The sequence below is a fragment of the Pseudorasbora parva genome, chromosome 7 (assembly GCF_024679245.1).
Source record: "Pseudorasbora parva isolate DD20220531a chromosome 7, ASM2467924v1, whole genome shotgun sequence".
NCBI classification, from domain to species: Eukaryota; Metazoa; Chordata; class Actinopteri; order Cypriniformes; family Gobionidae; genus Pseudorasbora; species Pseudorasbora parva.
In genome coordinates, this window is record NC_090178.1 from 6,569,770 (window position 1) to 6,594,834 (window position 25,065).

General features: G+C 38.3%; 1 protein-coding gene across 4 annotated transcripts in view; it reads left to right on the forward strand.

Annotated features, from left to right (window-relative positions):
• The window catches only part of kif13a (kinesin family member 13A), an 87,219-nt gene that overhangs the window by 43,196 nt on the left and 18,958 nt on the right, over nucleotides 1-25,065 (forward strand). For 2 of the 4 annotated variants that reach the window (XM_067447884.1, XM_067447886.1), the window contains exons 9-26: nucleotides 1,020-1,132; nucleotides 2,315-2,426; nucleotides 2,845-3,057; nucleotides 3,761-3,871; nucleotides 5,797-5,931; nucleotides 10,156-10,286; nucleotides 11,274-11,360; nucleotides 11,436-11,611; nucleotides 13,205-13,424; nucleotides 14,552-14,714; nucleotides 16,276-16,419; nucleotides 16,587-16,736; nucleotides 16,820-16,984; nucleotides 19,652-19,825; nucleotides 20,568-20,719; nucleotides 22,047-22,179; nucleotides 22,968-23,114; nucleotides 24,231-24,263. In XM_067447884.1, coding sequence (XP_067303985.1) covers nucleotides 1,020-1,132; nucleotides 2,315-2,426; nucleotides 2,845-3,057; nucleotides 3,761-3,871; nucleotides 5,797-5,931; nucleotides 10,156-10,286; nucleotides 11,274-11,360; nucleotides 11,436-11,611; nucleotides 13,205-13,424; nucleotides 14,552-14,714; nucleotides 16,276-16,419; nucleotides 16,587-16,736; nucleotides 16,820-16,984; nucleotides 19,652-19,825; nucleotides 20,568-20,719; nucleotides 22,047-22,179; nucleotides 22,968-23,114; nucleotides 24,231-24,263 — 2,559 coding nt within the window. The remainder of the gene's footprint in view (nucleotides 1-1,019; nucleotides 1,133-2,314; nucleotides 2,427-2,844; nucleotides 3,058-3,760; nucleotides 3,872-5,796; nucleotides 5,932-10,155; nucleotides 10,287-11,273; nucleotides 11,361-11,435; nucleotides 11,612-13,204; nucleotides 13,425-14,551; nucleotides 14,715-16,275; nucleotides 16,420-16,586; nucleotides 16,737-16,819; nucleotides 16,985-19,651; nucleotides 19,826-20,567; nucleotides 20,720-22,046; nucleotides 22,180-22,967; nucleotides 23,115-24,230; nucleotides 24,264-25,065) is intronic. The other 2 variants (XM_067447885.1, XM_067447887.1) reach the window with 1 other exon arrangement.

Genomic DNA, 25,065 nt, shown 5'->3' on the forward strand with positions numbered 1-25,065 from the left:
TGCTCCAAATCTTCTGACACTGCCAGAATTTCGTCCAAGGTCAAATTTGATCACAGCGGTCATTAATCGGCTGCCGGTGAACACGTTAAACTAGCGATCAAAGACGTCAGATTTTAGCCTAGGATCAGAGGAATCTTAGGATTCGCAAAATTTGTCTCAGACGGCCAAATCGTGGGCAAAATCGCACAGTGTGCACCCGGCTTCATTTTTTTTGCGCACAAAAACTCTTCTCGCCGCTTCATGTAATGATTGTAGAGCCGCTGTAGTGAGATGGGCTTTGTACCGACGTCTTTAGTGTCTTTATGGGTCTTGAGAGAGGAAATGACATTGGTGTCGATGAAGCCTTTCTGAGCCATCGGATTTCAACACTAATATCTTCATTTGTGTTCCGAAGATGAACGGAGGTCTGACGGGTGTCAAACAACATTAGGGTTGAGTAATTAATGACAGAATTTTTATTTTTGGGTGAACTAACCCTTTAAATGCAGTCTTTAAATGCTTACATTTTGTTTGCAGTTCCTAATATGTGACCCTGGACCACAAAACTAGCCAAAGTAAATCTTTTGAAATAAATAAGCTTTCCGTTGATGTGTGTTTTTTATTTTATTTTTCATGATACTATTTGAAAATCTGGAATTTGAGGTTGCAAAAAATCCAAATATTGAAAAAATCACCTTTAAAGTTGTCCAAATGAAGTCCTTAGCAATACATATTACTACTTCTAATACATTTTTGATGTATTTATGCAAGGAAATTTACCAAATGTCTTTATGGAACATGATCTTTACTTAAAAATCCCAATGATTTTTGGCATAAAAGAACAATGGATAATTTTGACCCATACAATGTATCACAAATATGCCTGTGCGACTTATGACTGGTTTGGTGGTCCAGGGTCATATATAGTTTTATATCCAGTTAATGCTTGGAAAGTGTTCATTTTGGACCCTGATCTATACCAGACACACATGTTGTGCTGAATTGTGCTGATTTTGGAAATTGTTGATTGTAATACGCAGAATTCTGGAGAGAAAGTAAGCAAGATCAGTCTTGTGGATCTGGCCGGCAGCGAGCGCGTGTCCAAGACTGGAGCAGCTGGAGAGAGACTGAAGGAAGGCAGCAACATCAACAAGTAAGAGCACGTTTGAGTGCTCCAGACTGGGGCTGCTCGCCATTTCCAAAGGAAGATGTGTCACTTGCTTATAATAATCATTGAAAAATGAATAATATGCTGACAGTTTGTTGTATGCAGGTTGTGAACTTAAGCCAGGATGACAGAATAAAAGGATAACTGGATCCACATAATGAATACAGAAAAGAATAAAGCGCCGTCTTTACAAACCTACATGAATAAGAGCATCTTCAAATGAAATGTTATTAGATGCTAAATGAAAGAACTGCATCATGGGCAATGATGGGTCCTCTAATTCAGGGTTTCTCAAATGGAGGTTTGTAAGGGAACTGCAAGGATTGAGTTTATAGAAAAATGAATAATTAATTAAATCATTAAAATGTAAAAAATAAAAAATATAAATGATACACTTGCAAAAAATGTATTAAATCATAGAAATGTAAACATAAAATTACTAAATTATTAAAATAACAAAATCTAAATAAAACTAAATGTAAATAAACAATAAAAAATGATCAAGATAAAACACTTTATTAAGTATAATACTAGTTAAATAAAAGTTAAAATAATTAATTTAACTTAAAAAACACTTAATAGGAATTTATTCATATATAAAAATGTTGAATTAAAATAAATCATTTAAAAATAAAAACAATTAAAATACAATACTAACTAAACATGAATTAAATCATAAAATGTCAAGTTAAAATAAATAATTTGAAAATAAAAACAAAGTAAAATATTAAATAAAATTATAATTAAATAAAAAATAAATATTTAATTATAATTTTATAATTTTAAAATAAGAACAAATAAAATGCTAACTAAACATAATTTAAATAAAAACAATCAAAATAAAACATGCAAAAATGTATTAAATCATAATAAGGTTCAATTAAAATGAATTATTTGAAAATAAAAACCAAATAAAACATTTACTAAAGAATTTTATCTGGACAATCCGACATCAGTGAACTGTGAACATGCAAATGTGTTGCTACAGTAAATATCAGTGATACTTCAATAAATATTTTTTCTCAATAGGGGTTAGTTCGACTGACAAAAAAGTAAATAATAATTTTTTAAAAAAATCATAAAATATCAGATCAGATCAGTTAACCAGCTGTATTTCCGACCCTCTGTTTTCTGAGTTGATGAGATGAGTGTTTTATGTATCTCCAGGTCTCTGACGACACTGGGCTGTGTGATCTCTGCTCTGGCTGATCAGTCTGCAGGGAAGGGCAAGAGCAAGTTTGTGCCTTACAGAGACTCCGTGCTGACGTGGCTGCTCAAGGTGAGTCCGTCTGCGTCAGAGCTGTCCCATCGCTTCTCTCCTCCCAAAATAGATGCAAAAGTCCAGTGGAATCCGACTCAGGGGCTGTTTACACAACACAGTTTTCAACTAAAAACTTTTTATGAGATTGGGCCAAATTAATTTACGCAGCAACAGCGTTTTGGAGGCCTGAAAATGCAAACGTCTGAAAACGTGTAAACTACAAAAACTCGAAATTGTGAAACCGGTGACGTCATGCTCATGCGTAATATGTGTTCAGTGTGTGGCATTGCCAACTGGCCTTGTGTATCGTGAGGATCCGTGTGTATATATATCATTGGTTAACCACCTCGCACCTCACAGTAGGTCTGTCTTTAAAGGTTCAAAAGCAATCTCCCTATGGAGAAAATTAATGGATTGTTGCTCTCTATTGCTACAGGACAATCTCGGAGGCAACAGTAAGACGGCCATGATCGCCACCATCAGCCCAGCCGCTGACAACTACGAGGAGACACTGTCCACACTGCGGTACGCCGACCGAGCGAAACGAATCGTCAATCACGCCGTGGTCAACGAGGATCCCAACGCCCGCATCATAAGGGAGCTCCGGGAGGAAGTGGAGAAGCTGAAAGTGCAGCTGTCTCAGGCTGAGGTGAGCAGAGAGTTTTGGGAGATCATCAGAAGAATCTCTGACAGGCTTTTCAATCTTTTAGATGACACCAACTTTTTACCTCTCATTGCGTTCTGTAATTGCCGTTAAAATGCAAGTGATACTGATTAAATCAAGATATGTTAGAAGGCATCCTGCTGCATGCCTTTGATACCTTAAAATGCAGACAGCATTACCCTATGTAGACAGCTTCACTAGGTTTTAGAGCAGAGCTGGTGTTAAACCTTATGGGGAACAGGGTTATCATCATCAACTATGTTTGAACTTATTTTATTTTATATACCGTAAGTGCTTAAACATTTCAAACTTAAAATAAAATAAAAACAAATAAAAACTGTAGCTATATAAAAAGAGCTAATACTTTAACTAAAATTAAAATAAAAATGAAAAATAAAAAAACTACTTCAAAATATTAGCAAAAATGTTAGTAAAATAAAATAAGCCAAAATAAAAATGAATAAAACTAAATTAAAGTTAAATATATAATACTATATTTATAATAATATAATATACTAATATATATATATATATATATATATATATATATATATATATATATATATCGATATATATATATTAGTAAAAAAGTTATAATAGCATATTATAGATACTAAAATAACACTGATGGGGAGATGATTAGACTCATAGCTTTTAATGATAATGTTTGTTATGCTGTATTTGTCAGTCTCTGAAGGCTCCTGAGCTGAAGGAGAAACTCCAAGAGTCGGAGAAGCTCATTCAGGAAATGACCGTCACCTGGGAAGAGAAACTCCGGAAAACAGAGGAGATTGCACAGGTAGCAAACGCGCATAGGCACACGTTTATGGGGACTTTCCATAGAGATAATGTTTTTTATACTGTACAAACTGTATATTCTATCCTCTTACAATAACCATACCCCTTAACCTACCCATCACATTTACATTTTCAAAAAACTTCACTTTGTATGATTTATAAGCTGTACCACATGGGACCAAAAATGTCCCCACAAGGTAAAAAATTACTGGTATTAAAGGGTTAGTTCACCCAAAAAGGTATTTTATGTCATTAATGACTCACCTTAATGTTGTTCCCCACCCGTAAGACAGTCACACTTAAGATATTTTATATTTTAGTCCCAGAGCATATGCAGTCTATGCCCACTTTACTGTCCATGTCCAGAAAGGGAATTAAAACATCATCAAAGTAGTCCATATGAGACATCAGTTAGTTGATTAGAATCTCTTGAAGCATCGAAAATACATTTTAGTCCAAAAATATCAAAAACTATGACTTTAGTCAGCATTGTCTTCTCTTCCGTGTTCCTCCAAAAAGATTCAAACGGTTCATGAATCAGTGAATCGATCAATGATTTGGGTCGCCAGTGTCACATGATTTCAGCAGTTCGGATCGCGTCAAACTGCCAAACTGCTGAAATCACGTGACATTGGCGACCCGAATCATTGATCGATTCTTTTAGAGAAACACGGAAGAGAATACAATGCTGACTAAAGTCATAGTTTTTGATATTTTTGGACTAAAATGTATTTTCGATAGCCTGGATGCCAGCCGAATTTAGCCCCGCCCACAACATTTTTAGGTAGGCCAGTTCGGTCTGGCCTCGATCCATAGAGGAGTAATTATCCCCGAACAGAAACTGTTCGGACCAATGAAATCATCAGGGTGGGCTTTAGACGATGACGGACAGATGATAAACAGTAACGTAATCATCCACGTCATCAAAATACAATGTGCCAAAATAAAATGTGTGTTATTTTGGTAAGGTTGCCTGCTAAAATTCACACTCATGGGTCTATATATCACATAATAGTCGCTTCAACCCGCGGAAAAAAACACTGACTTGGCAACACAGTTCAGTTGAGCTCTGTTGACATTTGACAGCTAACGTAATGCGTTGCTTCGTTGCTCTGATTGGTTGTAGGTCTAGCCAATTGAGGTCTTTCCTGGTTCGGTTGAAACACACCACATAATCACAGCCCAGTGGAGCATCAGACTCATATTCTGACTAGAATTGAGTATGACCACGTCAGGCTGTATTTTCGATGCTTTAAGAGACTAATCAACCAACTGATGTCTCATATGGACTACTTTGATGATGTTTTTATTCCCTTTCTGGACATGGACAGTAAAGTGTGCATAGACTGCATATGCTCTGGGACTAAAATATAAAATATCTTAAACTGTGTTCCGAAGATGAACGGAGGTCTTACGGGAACGACATTAGGGTGAGTCATTAATGACATCAATTTCATTTTTGGGTGAACTAACCCTTTAATATCCTATATACTATCCTGTTATTACCAATGTAGGGTTTTCTAGGACCGTGCAGACACACACACACACACACACACACGCACATACACATTTGCTTGTATCCATCTTGATATTGTGCAGCTGTGCAGAATGAATTTTGCATACAATTTGATTGTGGCTCAATTTTAATGTGGCCTTCAACCTCAATGTCAAAAGACATTTTACAAATGAGTTCTCTTAAATATCTGTTGTTTCCACTCGACTGAGATGAAATTATCTTTTGTTATCAAGAATGATTTTCCAACAATCAAAAGTCAGAGATCTCAATAAAAACACATTTTTAGTCAGAAATGTCTGAGACAAAGATGTTATTTAAATGAAACAAACCAAAGGAAAGGGTACATCTGAGTATCAACAGCCTCACAGAAGATGTCAGATTTGATTGACAGCTGTCATTGGTCTCTGCAGGAGCGCCAGAAGCAGCTGGAGAGCATGGGGATCTCTCTGGAGTCATCAGGGATCAAGGTCGGAGAGGACAAGTGCTTCCTGGTCAACCTGAACGCTGATCCTGCTCTTAATGAACTTTTGGTCTACTACCTGAAGGTACATTGTTTGCACATTGAGACGTTGATAGTGAGGTTTGCATCACTGTTTCTGTGCTCATTCATTTCCATTAGACTTCCATTGGACTGCTTCCATAAGGGCTGCTAGGATTCCTGATGCTCTTTTATCTTTTGATGCATCTCAAGGGGCACACAAGGATAGCATCAATAAAACAAAAACATTTTAATGGACAAATTAAAGTCTTGATGTTGTTTTTGGGGTCTACTAGATTACATTTTCATGCTTAAATGTTCAACAACACATTATTTTCTCAATTTTTGCAGCCTGTCTCTTCCCAGTCTGTCAGTAACTTTAGTTCCTCTCTCTATGAAGCCCCTCCTTTTGAAAAGCACAATGGCCCTCATTTATCAATCTTGCGTAGAAACTGGTGTATATGTTGGCGTAAGATTATGCTTACACTCCTCTCACCGCCTGATTTATGAAGCTGTGCGTACCTCTGCAATCCAGGTGTACGCAATACTTGCCCTTGATAAATGCGGCGGCTGAAAACGATCGGCATTAGAATAACATGCCCCTATATATTCAAGTCTCCGCCTCCCCCACGCCCTCATTTTACGCCATGGACAAACAGAAGACGGCAAAGAAGCGAAACTTCTCCGACGTGGAGATCGGGCGCGCTCAATCATCTCACTAGTCCACTAGTCAGGGCACTGATTAGGACATAAGTCAATGGGCTGACTCCCTGATCAATGCCCTGACTACTGAACTAGTGAGATGATTGAGACGCGCCCATCGAGACCATCACCAGGGAAGTGAAAAAAAAAACGAAATTGTTTTATTTGGGAGTTTAAAGAGTGGGATTAAAGGCACCTACAAAAACAAAATATGGACCCAAATTACGAGTATCTTAATAGTGTGGAGGTTGATAAGTGCACTCCAGCAGTTTAAATACCTTTGGATGATAAATTACCATCACAATGCATTATTTTACAGCACGTTTTGAAACAATTAGCATTTAATTTCGTACATATATTGGGGTGTACAACAGTGATGATGATGTGATGTGGAGTACCATTCATTCACATTAATAATTACATGACAATTTGTAAGATTCTTATTATTATTATGATTATTATTCTTAATGACGCTTGTTATTCAGAAGAAGAATGTCATTTTTATTGATTTTATTATTATTTAAAAGAAAAAGGTCATTTTTATTATTTTGTCAGTCTGAATTATTTTAGTCCCAGTCCGTGCGCAGCTGCCGGGCCAGGCGGGCCTGAACCGTCAGATAAAGCGCACAGGCTCGCGACTGGAGGCATATGCCTACAAATCAAACGCTTTGGTAAAGTCACACAAATTAAACATTGACGTTCATGTTGCACAAAAATAAACACTGAATGTTGTCGTTGTGGTTTTTAACAGTGGGTCATAATATAGCATATCTTTGTCAGTGCGTTTTGTGGTGTTAGGAATTGTTTTTCTGCGCATTTCCCCTCTAACTCAAACGTGCGTACACCACCTCCTGAGCTGGCGTAGGATTTGAGCGTGCCATACGCCAACGTCCATATTGATAAATCTCAAAGTCACCGTGGGTTTGGGTGTACGCAAGGTGTACGCTGGAAATTTGGTGTACGCACTTTTGATAAATGAGGGCCAATGTGTTCTGATTGAGCGGCTGGACCAGTGTGTTTTGATTGGTCAAGCGCTTTGTGTTTGAGAAATTTCCCGCCCCTTACCATAACTGTGAGTTTCAACACACTACTAACTCACTCAACCAGGCCTCTGACTTTATTTTACATATACCATGGGCATGAATTATTAAAATTAAGAATATTTTGAGATTTGTTCCTGGAAGAAAATTCAAGACTATAATAAAGGCATTTTCAGGGAGTTCAGAAACAGTGAACCTGATATAGAGAAGAGCTGCTGCTGGAGGGATTTTGGAACTTTGCAGACCTTTTTCATGATCAAACAGCAACAGTTACATTCTTTGTTCATATACTAACTACAGTACTGTCACTACACACTCAATTCAAAGCACGATTGCAAACAAATTGAAATTGCATTACAACTGCCAGCAGGAGATGAATCATATCTGGAGGTTGCAAACTGAAAAGTCGACTAAGGCCGCATGTCCACTCAAAACACCAGATACTCTGCTTAAAACGCTTTGCTGTGAGTGCTTGAGTGTATTTTGGCAATGCAGCGTTTTTTTAAGTTGAGACTCTTTGCTCGCTATGATAGAAAATCTGCGGAAGTGTTACTAGCATCTCATTTCACAGATAGTTTGTTTCTGTATATAAAAATAAAAATGTCGATACAATGTAAAGTATTTGCTCTGGCTCTTGTTTTAAATGATTTTGTTCTGTTATTATGCTTGTTGTTGTCTTCTGTTTGCGTTGTACAAGCAGAATGTTGTGGTTAGTCATTGTTGTATTTGTCCCGCCCATCCTCCACTGTGGATTGGTTGACAGTGATGTGCGTTCAGCTTACTAATAACTAGTAAGCTTTTAGTTCAGCTTACTAAAACTTGAACATTGTTCAACTCACGGCAACCAGTAAAAAATGAACTGAACTGTGAAATAGATGCTCAGCACCCCGTTACGCTCCTGCCGTTTAAAAAAAGTGGTGCTCACATTGAAAACAATTGAAAAAATGCTTTGGTGGACACACGGCCTTAAAGGCGGAGATGATTTTCTATCCTGAATCATCTGATTTAACTGATTCTCTCTGACTCAAAAGAACGAGTCAAACAATATTTTATTTGAGTCATTATTCTATAGGTTGAAGTGTAGCTGTCAACGCTGTCATACAAGGTGCATTTTTGCGGGTGCAGCGGCCCTGAGCTCTGATTGAGACCTGTGAGAACAGCAGCCAGACCTTCTCTGAACCAACAACAGGCCTTTGTCTGCTGCCTCCAGTCGGCTTGGCATACCAATGTTGAATTAGCATGTTAATGTGAAAGGAATAGTGCAGCTGTGGGCTAAAAAACATCCCCCTGGAAGAGCAATGTTTGTGTAACTGAGCCCACATGTATGAAAACACGCACAGCCATCTTTACTCCTTCCTTTGATGGTTGTTATTTTGTTCTTCATTGTTAATGCGTTGAATGATGTGAAGATGATCTGGACGTGTTATTTGTGGCAGGGTTATTGTTGCAATACATTTTGCAATTACCTTCATACTACTGCCTTAGAATTTGGCAAAAAACAAGAAACACGATATTGCCAAAAGTATTAGGACACCCCTCCAAATCAGTGAATTCAGGAGGCCACAGGTGTATAAAATCAAGCACCTAGGCATGCAGATGCTTCTACAAACATTTGTGAAAGAATAGGTCTCTAAGGAGCTCAGTGAACTCGTGTGGTACCGTGATAGGTTGCCACCTGTGCGATAAGTCCATTCGTGAAATGTCCTCACTAATAATTGTCCAACCTCACCTGTAAGTGGTATTACAACAAACAGGAAGCAATTGGGAACAAGAGCAACTCAGCCACAAAGTCTGACTGCGTTGAGCCAAGTGTAATGTTTGGTGGAGGGACGGTTATGGTGTGGGGTTGTTTTTCAGGGGTTTGCCTTGACCCCTTAGTTTCAGTGAAAGGAACTCTTAATGCCTCAGCATATCAAGACATTTTGGACAATTTCATGCTCCTAACATTGTGGGAACAGTTTGGGGATGGCCCCTTCCTGTTCCAACATGACTGCGCACCAGTGCACAAAGCAAGGTCCATAAAGACATGGATGAGCGAGTTTAGTGTGGAGGAACTTGACTGGCCTGCACAGAGTCCTAACCTCAACCTGACAGATCACCTTTGGGATGAATTAAAGCGGAGACTGCGAGCCTTCTCATCCAACATCAGTGCCTGACCTCACAAATGCGCTTCTAAAAGAATGGTCAAAAATTCCCATAAACACACTCCTAAACCTTGTGGAAAGCCTTCGCAGAAGAGTTGAAGCTGTAATATCTGCAAAGGGTGGGCCGACTCCATATTAAACCCTACAGATTAAGAATGGGGTGTCATTAAAGTTCATGTGCATGTTAAGGCAGGCGTCCCAAAACTTTTGGCAATAATGTATCTCAGAGGGCATCCTGCTGCATGTTTTTGATGCCTTACAATGCTCCCTATGTAGACAGCTTCACTATGTTTTAGGACAGACCCTGTGCCAAATCATACGGGGAACAGTGTTATTATCGTCAACTTCTGTAGTCCTCTGTAGTTTTGAGCAGCTCATGTATGAAATGTTCTTCTCTGTGTTCAGGATCACACGCGTGTGGGTGCTGACACGTCTCAGGACATCCAGCTGTTCGGCATCGGGATCCAGTCTGAGCACTGTGTGCTGGACGTCATGTCTGATGGAGATGTCGTGCTCACGCCGCTGGAGAACGCCAGGTATGAGACACACATCCAGCTCAAATTTCAGTTTCTTTAGCGCTGTTTATTAGCATGACAAATATTTTTAATACATATCGCCAATTTATGTACATTTAAAACAACAACAAAAGAAATAGCTGAAATTAATAGAATAGAATAGAATAGAATAGAATAGAATAGAATAGAATAGAATAGAATAGAATAGAATAGAATAGAATAGAATAGAATAGAATAGAATATGTTGTAATTGACAAATAAAGTTGAAATGGAAGATGAAGTTTCATGTGAAGGGGAAAAAAATTGAAAATAATTATAATACAAATATTTTTTCTGGCTCACATTTTACACAAAATCAACAAAAAGAAATATATTTTGCAGAAATCAAGTAAATCAAGCATTTAAAAAAATGTGTATATATTTTTTACATTACAAATGTACATTTTTTTACATTTTTGCAAATGACAATATTTTATTTTAGTAACAGTAAAAATGATGTCTGTTTTCATTGTTTTTTTCTTTTTTGCCTTTTACTATATATTTTTTCATAATTAATTATATATATTTATTGTTATTAAATCAATAATTTTGTCATGTAATTCATATTTTTATTTCAGTTTTAGTTTTAACATTTTTGATACTTCAACTTAAACTGATTAGAGATTAAAACTTTTGCCTAACTAACTGAAATATAATATAATATATTTATTATTTTATGTCTGCTATTGTTTATATCAATTTATTTAAGTGTTTTTATTTTAAGTTAAAGATAACAACACTGATAATTCTGAATGTTTTGCTATTTAAAACATAAATATACATGTATTTTTATATATTGTACAGTTTTTTTCTGCCATTTGCAGTTCTTCATGGGATGTTCATACCCTCATTAAGGAATTCAGAAACACAGTCTTGTGCCTTATTTGTGTGTTTAAACACTTTTCGCATACAGTCAAATATTGTGTTTCATTCTGATTGTGATGTCTTAAGTGTATTTTTCCTGCACAGGACCTGCGTGAACGGCACAATGCTCTTCTCCAAGGTTCACCTGTGGCACGGAGATCGCATCCTGTGGGGAAACAACCACTTCTTCAGGTAATCTGCAGATTTGCGCATTCAGGCATCTCCTTTACATGTACAGACTCATCAGAGTGAATGTGTTGTCCTCAGAATCAACCTGCCGAAGCGTAAACGGCGTGATCGGTTAAAAGAGATGGAGAGGGATTCTTCCCGCGAGAGCTTTACGGAGGTTGATGTGGAGACGGCCAGCGAGGCTTCGTCTGAGCAGGACTACAGCTACGAGTTCGCACAGATGGAGGTCATGATGAAAGCTCTGGGGAACAACGGTACATGCTAGAGCCGCTATATTTACTACACAATACACATAGAGACATACATGTCACAATTTAATGCATTGACATGCTTCAGTATTATTATATGGAATATAAAACACATCTATACAACCTTATAACTTACACACATATAATATATCTTTGAACTTTTAGTTAGATGCGATTAATCATGACACATGCATATATACATACATAATATACTGTAGAAATATATTTACAAACTTGTATGTTAGATGCGTTTAATTGATTTGACAGCACTAAAATGTTTTTTATTTTTTATTTTTTTTTATGTACAAACAATTGGAAAAAGTCTGCCAGTGCAACACTTATATTTTCAGAACATGTTATCTGAAAACAAACCCTAATATAGCCCTATATAACCCTATATATAAAGTACATTTTGTTTTAAAGATGTTTAAGGGAGTCTTTCCTTTGTGGAGAAATAGTTTTTTAGTATTATTTATATACTTGTATATTATATATTTTAATTTTAGTTTAAATTTTAGTAATTTTATTATGTGTTTTTATTAGTTTTTATTTTATATATATTAAATCAATTAATTTGTCAGGTAATTAATATTTTTATTTCAGTTTTAGTTTTAACATTTTTGATACTTCATCTTAAACTGATTAGAGATTAAAAATGTTGCCTAACTAACTGAAATATAATATATTTATTATTTTACGTCTGCTATTGTTTATATCAATTTATGTAAATGTTTTTAGTTTAAGTTAAAGATAACACTGATAATTTGTAAGAATGTTTTGCTATTTAAAATATATAAATATACATGCATTTTTATATATTGTTGCATTTACATGCCTTTTATATATATATAAAATATATTATATATATAACTCTCAATTTTAATATAACTTATCAAACTTATTTTATTTAAGTTAGGTGACAAGGCAATATTTCTAATTTCCATTTAAGATTTTTAAGTTTAAGTTTTACATCTAATATTTATATTGTTTTATACAGCTCTGGAAAAAATTAAGAGACCACTTAAAGCTACACTGTGTATCTTTTTTAGTTTATTCTTAGCTAAAAACACTTAGTTCTTTCAAAAATATGTGATCATTAATGTATATTTACTTCTTTCAACTAATAAAGAATTCTCGTAAGTTTATAATATGCGATTGAAAATACATACGGGTGAGGGGTTCGAATGCCGGTCGCCATGTTGCCCCTCCATCTTGAAAGTACATTAGCCAAAGAGGGACATACCCGTAAATTCAAGCTTCGCCTTTTGCGTTTTCACACCCGATGGCACCGTGTCGAATGTAAAGAGGGGGATTGCCATGTTAATCTTGGACTAAATGGGCCACCGTAGGAGTTGAAGCGAAATCAGAATTGAGAGGAACAGAAACTATTATTCACTGGATGGTCATATACCTTTACACCGCTAGATGGAGGAAAATATCACACAGTGTAGCTTTAACATTGATTTCTCAATGTTAAGCGGTCTCTTGTTTTTTTTCCAGAGCTGTATTTCAGTTAAAAGAAATGGCTAGTGATAGTTGCACTGATTAATAGAAAGGTCTGTGTTTCTGTAAAGCTGTTGTTCTCATATGTCCTCACAGACCCCATGCAGAACGTGGTGCAGGTGCTGGAGAAGCAGTATCTGGAGGAGAAGCGTCTGGCTCTGGAGGAGCAGCGACTGATGTACGAGCGCGAGCTTCAGTCTCTGCGGCAGCGGCTTTCCCCGGAGAAGGTGACGCAGCACCAGCGCTGCAGCAGCGACCGTCTGCCCTTCCCCACACACTCCACACACAACAAAGTGCGGCTGTGGACGGAGGAGAGGTGAGAGTGCAGACTCTGCCTTTAGAGGGTTACTTCAGCGATTAGCATATGGCTTTGTATCAGTAGCAACCCTGGAGTTTATTCGAATGATTGTGCTTCCCCCCTCATATCCCCCTGAGATGAGAGATTTATGCATTTTATTTCTGGACAAAAATCCTCTGATGATGCAAATATCGTCATTTTGCGTCATCTGAGGAATCTTTGGCCAGAGGCTAAAGACTACAGCCAGCAGAAGGAGCTATTTCCACATGTTTTTAACCCACCCCATGGAGGGTGGACAGTGCTCAGCTCGTGGCAGCTGCAGGCATTCATGTAAATGTAGTGGAGCAGAGCAAAGTGAGTGTGTCAACTTTTCAATTAAATTCCTATGAAAGTTAAGCTTCCAAAGGCATGAACTGAAAGTGCTCCAGACTGAACACGCGCTGTGAATGTAACGTTATGCCGCGGCTAAATCACATTATATTAAACAGACACGTTCAGTTTTTAATTGTAGTGTCTGTTCTCTAACTGAACTGATTTTATGAAAATGAACGCGGTGGTGGGAAAGTGATCCAGTAGTGGTGGCTTTGGGAGTAGCCTCATAGGGCAACGAAGCAATGCGTTCTGGGAATTGTTGTCTTTCATCCACATGAGACAAAAATAAATTTTCTGTTTTTCTCAGTCTAGAAAGCACCAAATTCTAAAATATTTCACATTTCTACTATATTAATGACCCTGTTTAAATACAGATTCATCTTCCCAGCGCTGAAGTACCCCTTTAATCATTCAGAATATGCATATGTCGAAAGAAGGTACATAGAAGCATTATCATGCTATCTACCTTTTTGAAACAGCCTTCATATTGGAGGCTGTGCCTATGATGCCTTAAAATGCTGCCTACATAGGCAGCTCACTAGATTTTTGAGCAGATCCGTATAAATGAAACTTCTTTAAACCTGTGATTTTATGTTCTATCTCGCCCAAACATACACACGCACTCTCACACAGAGAAGCGAATCCTTGTAACACTCACGTTTAACATTCCCTGGACATTTTTGCTCCATTCATCCAGCCACGCTTTCTAGTCATCCGCTGGTGTGGTGGCGTCTCTAGAGGGGCTCGTGTGAATGTGCCTCTGTGTTTTTCAGGGACGAGCTGTTCCGCCAGAGTCTGTCTCGGCTGCGCGAGCAGGTGGTGAGAGCAAACGCACTGGTGCGAGAGGCCAACTTCCTGTCTGAGGAGATGTACAAACTCACCGACTACCAGGTCACGCTGCAGATCCCGGCCGCCAACCTCAGCGCAAACCGCAAGGTGAGAGCTGACGCCATACACACAATTACATCCATTCACTTAGCATTGTACAAACAATTTGTCATAAGATCAAACAATAGAGACCCAAAAAAACCACCAAGTGAAGTTTTCTTACTCATTTATTTATTTGTGTATTTATTTGCTTATCTATTTATTTACTTATTTAATTTACTTATTTACTTTTTAATTTATTCATTAATTTATTAACTTTATTTAATTTAATAATACTTTATTTATTATTTTTCTCTTTTTTTAATTTACTCATTTGTTTGTTTATTTATAATTAATTTGTTTTCATTTTTATTGTTTTTTATTTCTATAATTTATTTTTCTCATTTAATAATTTTTCAAATGTATTTAATAATTTATTTATTTTAATTAATTATTTATTATTTATTATTTATATAATTCATTTTTTATTATTATTATTAATTATTATTAGTCATTTATTTTGAGGTTTACATTATTTATTTATTCATTTGTTTATTTCCTTTATTTCCTATTTATTTGTTTATTTTACTTCTTTATTTACTTTAGTTATTTGTTTGCTTACTAAATTATTTATTTATCATTTATTTGTTTTTATTTTGATTACTTTTTATTTATTTAATTAATTAATTTATTTATTCTATTATTTACTCATTCATTTACTTACAATATTTATTTATTTGTTTATTTACTTTATTTATTTACACATTTGTTTTCTTATCCATTTATTTACCCATTTACTTATGCATTTACTTATTTGATTATTTATGTTACTTATTAAATTGTTTATTCGTTTACTTTGTTGTTTAAATTGTTATTAATGTACTCTAATAATTTATGTTATTTATTATATGTTCATTTATGTATTTGTTTATTTATAATTTATTAGTTTTTATTATCTTTACTCATTTATTTATTTATTTTTCTCTTTTTTTATGTGTTTGTTTATTTTTTTATTTACTCTGTGATTTATTTGTGATTTTCATTTATTTATATTTATACTATTTTATATTTATAATTAATTTTTAGACAAATAAAAAGTTAAATAGCTATAATTATATTATTATAGTGAGCGCTTTCGTTTATGGTTGTGCATTAGGTGTATCTTCAATGATGAACCCTAAATATGTGCTGACAGCAGTGTCTAATTATTTTAAACAACTTTTTATACTTATTTTATCATTATTAGACATGCAGTTTTATGACCTCTCATAAATAGACATCATGGATTAGAAATGATGAAAAACTTGAACTGGCACCTAAAAAAATACACTTAGACGTGTGCATTTACCAGACGCTTTCATCCAAAGTGACTTGCATTGCATTTAAAGTATACATTCATCAGGTCATGCATTCCTTGGGAATCAAACCCAATACTTTGGCATTGCTAGTGCCACACTCTGCTGTTTGCTTTCTCTTATACATTTACATACATCATGATAGTACATAAAATGTTCATGTTAATTATTTCATTTTATAAAACAAATAATAAGTGCAGTTGATTGTCACTATATGGTAATATTGTAATATAACACTATAACTGTAATATTCAATTTATGTATTTTAACCCCAGCGTGGCGCTATAGTCAGTGAACCAGCGATCCAGGTGCGGCGTAAAGGGAAGGGAAGACAGGTGTGGACCATTGAGAAATTAGAGAACAAACTAGTGGACATGAGAGACCACTACAGGGACTGGCGGGAAGGCACACAGGAAGTGGTAAGATATTGAAAGAAATGTATACTTTTAAATTGTAAAAATATTTCACAATATTACTGTGTTTTGCTTGAATAAATGCAGGCCTGGTTGATCATAAAAGGTCGACCCCAAACTTTTTGAACATTTCTCTAAAAATAACTTTTTGTTTGTTTTTGTTTTTTTATCAGGTTAACCAGCTGCAAAATAAGGCAGGAGATCCATTCTATGAAGCACAAGAGAATCACAACCTCATCGGCGTAGCAAACGTCTTCCTGGAGTGTTTGTTTCATGACGTCAAGCTGCAGTATGCCGTTCCTATCATCAGCCAGCAGGGAGAGGTGGGGCGGAGTCTACATGTACATCTACATGTTGAACTAGCTGTTAAACGGAGTCTATCATACCAGTCGTGCTCTTTTGGCAGGTCGCCGGTCGGCTGCATGTGGAGCTGGTCCGTGTGAGCGGAGTCGTGCCTGAGCGTCTGGCGGGAGGAGACGATTCCTCAGAGAATTCCAGCGAGAGCAGCGGATACGAGGTCATGGACAATAATGGAGAGATCGTCCACATGGCCAAAAAACTCACCTGCAGGGTAAAGGGCTCTGTACTTTTTCAGTTTTATCCTTATTTTACGAGTTCACACTTACAAATAAGTCAGATGGAATAAATGGCATGTGTATTTGGCGTGCTTTCTGAGGAGAGGGCTCCGAGCTCGGTATTTTGGCCGAACCCAGAGTATCTCTGGTTAGGAAAGTTAACCAGGTGAGTGTGAGGAAGACGGGGTGGTGGAGGGATGCTGCAAACCTGTCAAGAAACATTGGTGAGTTGACTGGGTATTTATGTGATCCTCCACTTGAGCTGATTGGTAGACATGCTGACAGCTGGTTGGAATGACATCATGATTGGGTAGATCATTTGAACGCGCTCCTTCCAAGCTTAGTTTTTTTGGTGAAACGTCATTTATTTTATCAAACTTATCTCTGCTTTTGCTCTGAGTCGTTTTAACATGCATTTGGAAATGCAACATGTGGCTGAAATCAGTCACTGGTTTACACATTTACTATTTTCTACATTGAGTCGGCCCAGAGTCCCGACAGCACAGAGCGGATCATGTGATCGAGTCGGTCCAGAGACACGACAGCTCAGAGCGGATCATGTGATCGAGTCGGTCCAGAGTCACGACAGCTCAGAGCGGATCATGTGATCGAGTCGGCCCAGAAACACGACAGCACAGAGCGGATCATGTGATCGAGTCGGCCCAGAGACACGACAGCACAGAGCGGATCATGTGATCGAGTCGGTCCAGAGTCCCGACAGCACAGAGCGGATCATGTGATCGAGTCGGCCCAGAGACACGACAGCACAGAGCGGATCATGTGATCGAGTCGGTCCAGACACATGACAGCTCAGAGCGGATCATGTGATCGAGTCGGCCCAGAGACACGACAGCACAGAGCGGATCATGTGATCGAGTCGGCCCAGAGACACGACAGCACAGAGCGGATCATGTGATCGAGTCGGTCCAGAGACACGACAGCACAGAGCGGATCATGTGATCGAGTCGGTCCAGAGACACGACAGCACAGAGCGGATCATGTGATCGAGTCGGTCCAGAGTCCCGACAGCACAGAGCGGATCATGTGATCGAGTCGGTCCAGAGACAAGACAGCACAGAGCGGATCATGTGATCGAGTTGGTCAAGAGGCACGACAGCACAGAGCGGATCATGTGATCGAGTCGGCCCAGAGACACGACAGCACAGAGCGGATCATGTGATCGAGTCGGTCCAGAGTCCCGACAGCACAGAGCGGATCATGTGATCGAGTCGGTCCAGACACATGACAGCTCAGAGCGGATCATGTGATCGAGTCGGCCCAGAGACACGACAGCACAGAGCGGATCATGTGATCGAGTCGGCCCAGAGACACGACAGCACAGAGCGGATCATGTGATCGAGTCGGTCCAGAGACACGACAGCACAGAGCGGATCATGTGATCGAGTCGGTCCAGAGACACGACAGCACAGAGCGGATCATGTGATCGAGTCGGTCCAGAGTCCCGACAGCACAGAGCGGATCATGTGATCGAGTCGGTCCAGAGACAAGACAGCACAGAGCGGATCATGTGATCGAGTTGGTCAAGAGGCACGACAGCACAGAGCGGATCATGTGATCGAGTCGGTCCAGAGACACGACAGCTCAGAGCGGATCATGTGATCGAGTCGGTCCAGAGTCACGACAGCTCAGAGCGGATCATGTGATCGAGTCGGTCCAGAGTCACGACAGCTCAGAGCGGATCATGTGATCGAGTCGGTCCAGAGTCACGACAGCTCAGAGCGGATCATGTGATCGAGTCGGTCCAGAGTCACGACAGCTCAGAGCGGATCATGTGATCGAGTCGGCCCAGAAACACGACAGCACAGAGCGGATCATGTGATCGAGTCGGTCCAGAGACACGACAGCACAGAGCGGATCATGTGATCGAGTCGGTCCAGAGTCACGACAGCACAGAGCGGATCATGTGATCGAGTCGGCCCAGAGACACGACAGCTCAGAGCGGATCATGTGATCGAGTCGGCCCAGAGACACGACAGCACTGAGCGGATCATGTGATCGAGTCGGTCCAGAGTCCCGACAGCACAGAGCGGATCATGTGATCGAGTCGGTCCAGAGTCCCGACAGCACAGAGCGGATCATGTGATCGAGTCGGTCCAGAGACAAGACAGCACAGAGCGGATCATGTGATCGAGTCGGTCCAGAGTCCCGACAGCACAGAGCGGATCATGTGATCGAGTCGGTCAAGAGGCACGACAGCACAGAGCGGATCATGTGATAGTCAGAAAATGTATCGGAGCATTTGAATTCAGCACAGAATGCTATATTTTAAAGGAAGCGGATAGAGATGCGGAGGACCTCTTCATCTTAACCAAGCTCAACGGCTCTGGCCAAGCTGTGATATAAACTAAATGCTATTGGCTATTTTTGAAATACACCATTCAATTATGTCCTGCCCTATCTTCCTGTTTCAGTGGAAAAAAACATTGAATAATGCTGCATGTTTCAAGCCACTTCAGTGGGCCTTTAAAGAAATAGTTCACCCAAAAATGAAAATTATACCATATTAATAGAATTCACAAGCGAGTTACTTTATTAATTTTTTGTTAAAGTTGAGTTGAGTTAAAGTTTTAATTTGAGTTACTTCTAGTAACCCTGGTTTAGTGTTGTCATAAACACTCACTGTAGTGTTCTCCTTGTGTCAGGTGCGGATCCGTGAGGCGTCTGGTTTGCCTTTCAACCTGTCCAACTTCGTCTTCTGTCAGTACAGCTTCTGGGAACAACCAGAGCCCACTGTGGCTCCGCCCATGGTCAGTCCAGACACGCCCTCCTCGCGGACCCCCGACGCAGAGTTCACTGTGCGCTTCGACCACTGCAGGGTAAAAAACTTACAGCAGATATTTACCAAAAAGCCAGTAATTTTTTATTGTTAGAGATACTAGTATAGTTTTTATTCATATTTTGGAATTCGTTTTTATTTTTATATTTTCTGTTTTCATTTGATTTAGTTAAAGTTTTTTGTAATTTAGTTGTGTGGTTTTGTCATTTTTATAATTTTTTTTAAATATGTCTATTTATTCATTTTCATTTTTAGTTTTTGTTATTAAGTTAAACTAAATGAAAATGAGAAATGCTGCCTTGGCAACTTGATTTAAAAATGTTTTTATTTATTTATTTAATTTCATTTAATGTTTATTTGTATTTTTTATTTATGTCATGCAACAATTTTTTTTCTTACGGATTAGTTTAAATAATTATAATAACCCTGTAAAGTAACCATCAACATGAACTTGTATATGAAGTATACGGGATATGGATGTATTTCAGCTCAACACACTAGCTTTATTCATTTTTTATTATTATTTATTTATTTTTTGTTATATTTGTATTAACACCAAGTTAGTTTTTTATGTTGCATGTCTGTAAATCCAATAATACATTTAACTCTTTTGACATGTACCAGTTCACCTCCACTTAGCAACCACCCAGGAAATCTTGGCAACAGCATGGGAACACCCTAGCAACCCCCCAGAACACTGTAGCAACAAGTTTTGTACAATCAAGCACTCACAGTCTCTTCAAAACCTGTAAAAATCAGTGAGTTTCTGCTTATGTTGGCAGGATTTCGTGGTGCATGTGACGGAGGAGTTTCTGGAGTTCATCTCAGATGGAGCTCTGGCCATCGAGGTCTGGGGTCACCGGTATGCGGGTAACGGTCACTCCGTTTGGGAGCTCGATGCACTGCAGGCTAAGACACGGACGCTCAGAGACAGGTGTATTTACTTACAGATACAGTCACAGCTTTTCATGCATGTAGACAAGTGATGTCAAAAGTACTGGTACTTTGCTTAAATTTTGAAGTCGGCATGAAACGAAAGTTGTGTTAGTAATTTTCATCCCTATTGTGACGTATATCCTAGTGAAACGGCTTTACAAACGAGAACAAATGTAGGGTGGGGCTTAATTTTTTTCCATCAGGAATTGATTGGATGGTTATGGTTTGCTATTGGTGGATCTCGTGTGAGTGACAGGTTGCCCCGCCCTCACGCCAGTAAACACATCATCAGAGAAGAGAAGAGATGTCACTGCAAGAAGGAGGGGAAGTTACTATGAAGTTATAAGGGGACATGAATTAAAAAATATATATGATATGCATGGATAAATCATTTATAATAAATACTGTACTTTTCCATGAAAAATAAGAGTTTTCCATTTTTATTTCATGGTAAGTTCAAAGACCTAATGATGCCAGCTTTTCAAATGTTCCCATGCATATTTGAAAAAAAAGTTTTAATAAACTTGAATAAAAGTTACATTGTTTCACAATTAGTTAAAATGAGTTTTCTACATTAGTTAACTGGGACCAATAATGAAAAATGCTTCTAAAGGATTTATTAATCCTAGTTAATGTTAATTTCAACATGTACTGATATATATTATAAAAATCAAAAGTTGTATCTGTTCAAATTATTTAATGTACCTGATATAACATGAACTAACAATGAACCATTGTCTTTTGATTAACTAATGTTAACAAAGATTAATAAATACTGTAGCAAATGTCTGATGCATTGTACATAGCTAGGAAATTGCTGGGTAACTGTGTGCATTAAAGTTAGGTTTAGGTGTTGGTTCAGGGTTAGTACCTATTTATTACCCAGTTATTGTAATTACTATAAGTACATTGTATGTTCATAGAACTGTAATATAAAGTGCTACTGTGAATGTTAGTTAATGCTTTAACTAATGAGACCTTATTGTAAAGTGCTACTAATCTTTTGAATGCAATGTTTGCTTAATTTAATAGTATTTAAATGCTAATATTTTTATGTAGTATTAACTATAAATAGCGTTAATAATCAAATCATTTAATTTAATATTTTTATTTTCAAAACTATATTAACTAAACTAGGGACTACAGTTAAAAAATAAGCCAATTAGGATAAGTTCTTTCATGTATTGTCATGTATTGCCCCTGATGAGTTTTTGTAATGGTGCCAACATTGGTACAGAGGCTCATAACATTTTACTTGTATTGGTAATGACTACTGAACGTTTGGAATCGTGCAAGTCTTTCATGCATACATGTGTGTTTGACAGGTGGAGTGAAGTGTCTCGTAGGATAGAGCTGTGGGTCTCCATACAGGAGTTGAATGAGCAGGGCGAGTATTCGTCTGTCGAGCTGCATCTCAACAAAGACATCAGCACTGGAGGCGTGTTTCAGCTGCGGCAGGTGTGACACTGTCTGCTCAACCTCATTCACAATAATGCAGATTTTTCTCAAAGAAAAGTTTAACTCCAAGTCTTCCAGAGTCGCGGCCAAAGCTGATTCGAAAGACCGCCATTCGCCAGCTTCTTTGTTTACAAGTAGCATGCAACTCTGCCGTCATTATGTTAAAGGAAGTGTATGTAAGATTGTGGCCAAAACTGGTACTGCAGGTGTCTCCCCTCTCCCCCCTGACTCGAGGTTGCCAGATAGGCTGCAGGATCAGCAAGAACATTTGTAGCTGCAGCTGTGGTAACTAGAGCAGATCTGGCAACCCAGATGCTGAAACACATTGATTGGTTGATAGGTGGAGGGCGGAGCTTCAGGCCAAAACACAACATGTCAACATCAACATCAGTTGAGAGTTGCAGCAACAACTTTTAAATGACAATATCATGGCCGGTGATATCAGTGATATAAGAATTTGAAATTAACATGATTTCTTAATGTCTAGTGACATATCAGGGTCATTTTATTATTCATTGAAATACATTTCTTACATAGAGTTCTTTAAGCCCGCCCACCGACTTTATGCATGATGTGATTGGCCTGACCAGAGTTTGGTTTTTCCAGCTCGCAAATCTATGGAGAGTTGCTAGACAACACTGGCTGCACATTAGATTTGCTGCCGCTAGGGTGCGTGTAGATTTCTACACTACGAAGTGACCAGAAGTGATTTATTTTCAGAGACATGAGCGACAGGGATCGTTTGCTCAAAGTTTAGAGCAATGCAAATGTGTGTGTTTTTAATCCAGGGTCACTCTCGGAGGCTCCAGGTGTGTGTCCAGCCGGTCCAGCACTCGGGGACTTTGCCGCTGATGGTGGAGGCTATTCTGTCCGTCTCTATCGGCTGTGTTTCCGCTCGCTCCACAAAACTACAGAGACCTCTGGACAGCTATCAGGTGAGAATGACTGACGCAACACACTGTTAGAGCAGAATCTGGAGGTGTGTGTGTGTGTGTGTGTGTGTGTGTGTGTGTGTGTGTGTGTGTTTGTGTGTGTGTGTGTGTGTGTGTGTGTGTGTGTGTGTGTGTGTGTGTGTGTGTGTGTGTGTGTGTGTGTGTGTGTGTGTGTGTGTGTGTGTGTGTGTGTGTGTGTGTGTTTGTGTGTGTACAATTTTTGGAGCAAGTAAATGCCTGGAATAAATGTGATTTCTTTTTTTTTCAAGTCACATTTATGTATATAGTGCTTTATACAGATTGTTTCAAAGCAGCTTCACAGTAATAAACAGGAAAATTACAGTGTTCATGTTGTAAAATTCATCAGTTTCAAATATAAGCAGCTCTACAGAAGACAATCGTGTCATGATTCAGCTCAGGTCAATTCAATATTAATTCAGTTCAGTTCAATGTTGCAAAGTTCATCAATTATTAAACTCCTTTAATTTCAGCTATTTACTTCAATGCTGATTCAACTGTGAAAATATGTAAAAATGAGGCCATGCATCCCTGAGGAGCCCTCCACATGGAGTGTGAAAAGCTGTTGATATCGTTGTTGTTTGACACTATATCTGTTGTACTCAACAGCTTGGTTGGTTGGTCTTCATCTTCCTTGAATGAAGAATTACCCCAACAGATTGGGCCATCTGACCAATCAGAGTAGATTAGATTAATCACAACAGACCGAGCCATCTGACCAATCAGAGCAAAGAAGATCAATCACAACAGACTGGGCCATCTGACCAATCAGAGCAAAGTAGATCAATCACAACAGACTGGGCCATCTGACCAATCAGAGCAGAGGAAACTTTCAAGAAAAGGAGGGGTTTAGCGAAATATAAAACAGGATATAACTGTTTCAGAAACTGAGAAAGAGGTGATGATCCAAGTTCAAAAAACACTTTAATTTTCACAAAATATATATTATATTAAATTGGTAATTGTAGGAGTCTCCAAAACAAAATCAGTAACCTTTAAAATGTCATAATAGGGGCACTTTAGCATGTGTGTGAATGAGCATTTGGAGTCCTGTGAGAGTCAGTTCACCAGAGTGTGACAGACTGTATTCTCTCCTGGCAGAAGGAAGAAGACGACGATATGGATAGTTATCAGGTATTCTGACTTCCTGCTGTCTCTCACGCATGATGACAGTGAGCTGCTGAACATGTGCTTTCAGACAGGAGACAGTACGTGGGTCGCCTGGATGAAAAATAATAATCGTCCGTGTCTGAAAGCCTGATATTATAATCTTGCTGTGTTTAATGTGAGAAATGCTTCCACAGAAGCTGTGAGATTCCTGCACTAACACACGGCTGTCTGTCACATGATCAGTGCATGGCTGCATGATTTCTGCATGTTGAAGTCCATTTGAACCGTACTAGATGGAGCTGCTTCTGATGGCTTCATCTGTGTAAAAACAGCACACTGGATTTAATCTGCCTCTATTAATTCATGTAATTTGTGTATTTTGGTATTGTGCAAGTATTATATTGAAATTTGATGCTTGGCTCAAAATGTGCACCTCACACTGTGTCTACACTGGACGCTATGGGCGGTTTTCTGATGCACGACACCTCAGAATAAGCTGTAAGCTTGAAACTCAATGTCCGTAAAATAAAAGTAAAATGTTTATTTTTTAACTGAAATCCACTGGCATAGTACATAATGTAGATATTGCTATAACTGTGCAAACATACAGTCAGGGCCGTAATCACCATAAACATTGAGGGGGACAAGCCCCTCCCAATAATTAGAAATGGCCAAATTGCCCAACACGTGCGCACAGAACGGCTTCTCATAGTGAAATGTGCGTGATAATGAACTGAGTTCTCATCCTCGTCTTTTTGTACAGCACACGAATGGACAAATACACAAAAATGTCAAAATACTCTCAACAAAGAAAAGATGGAAACGC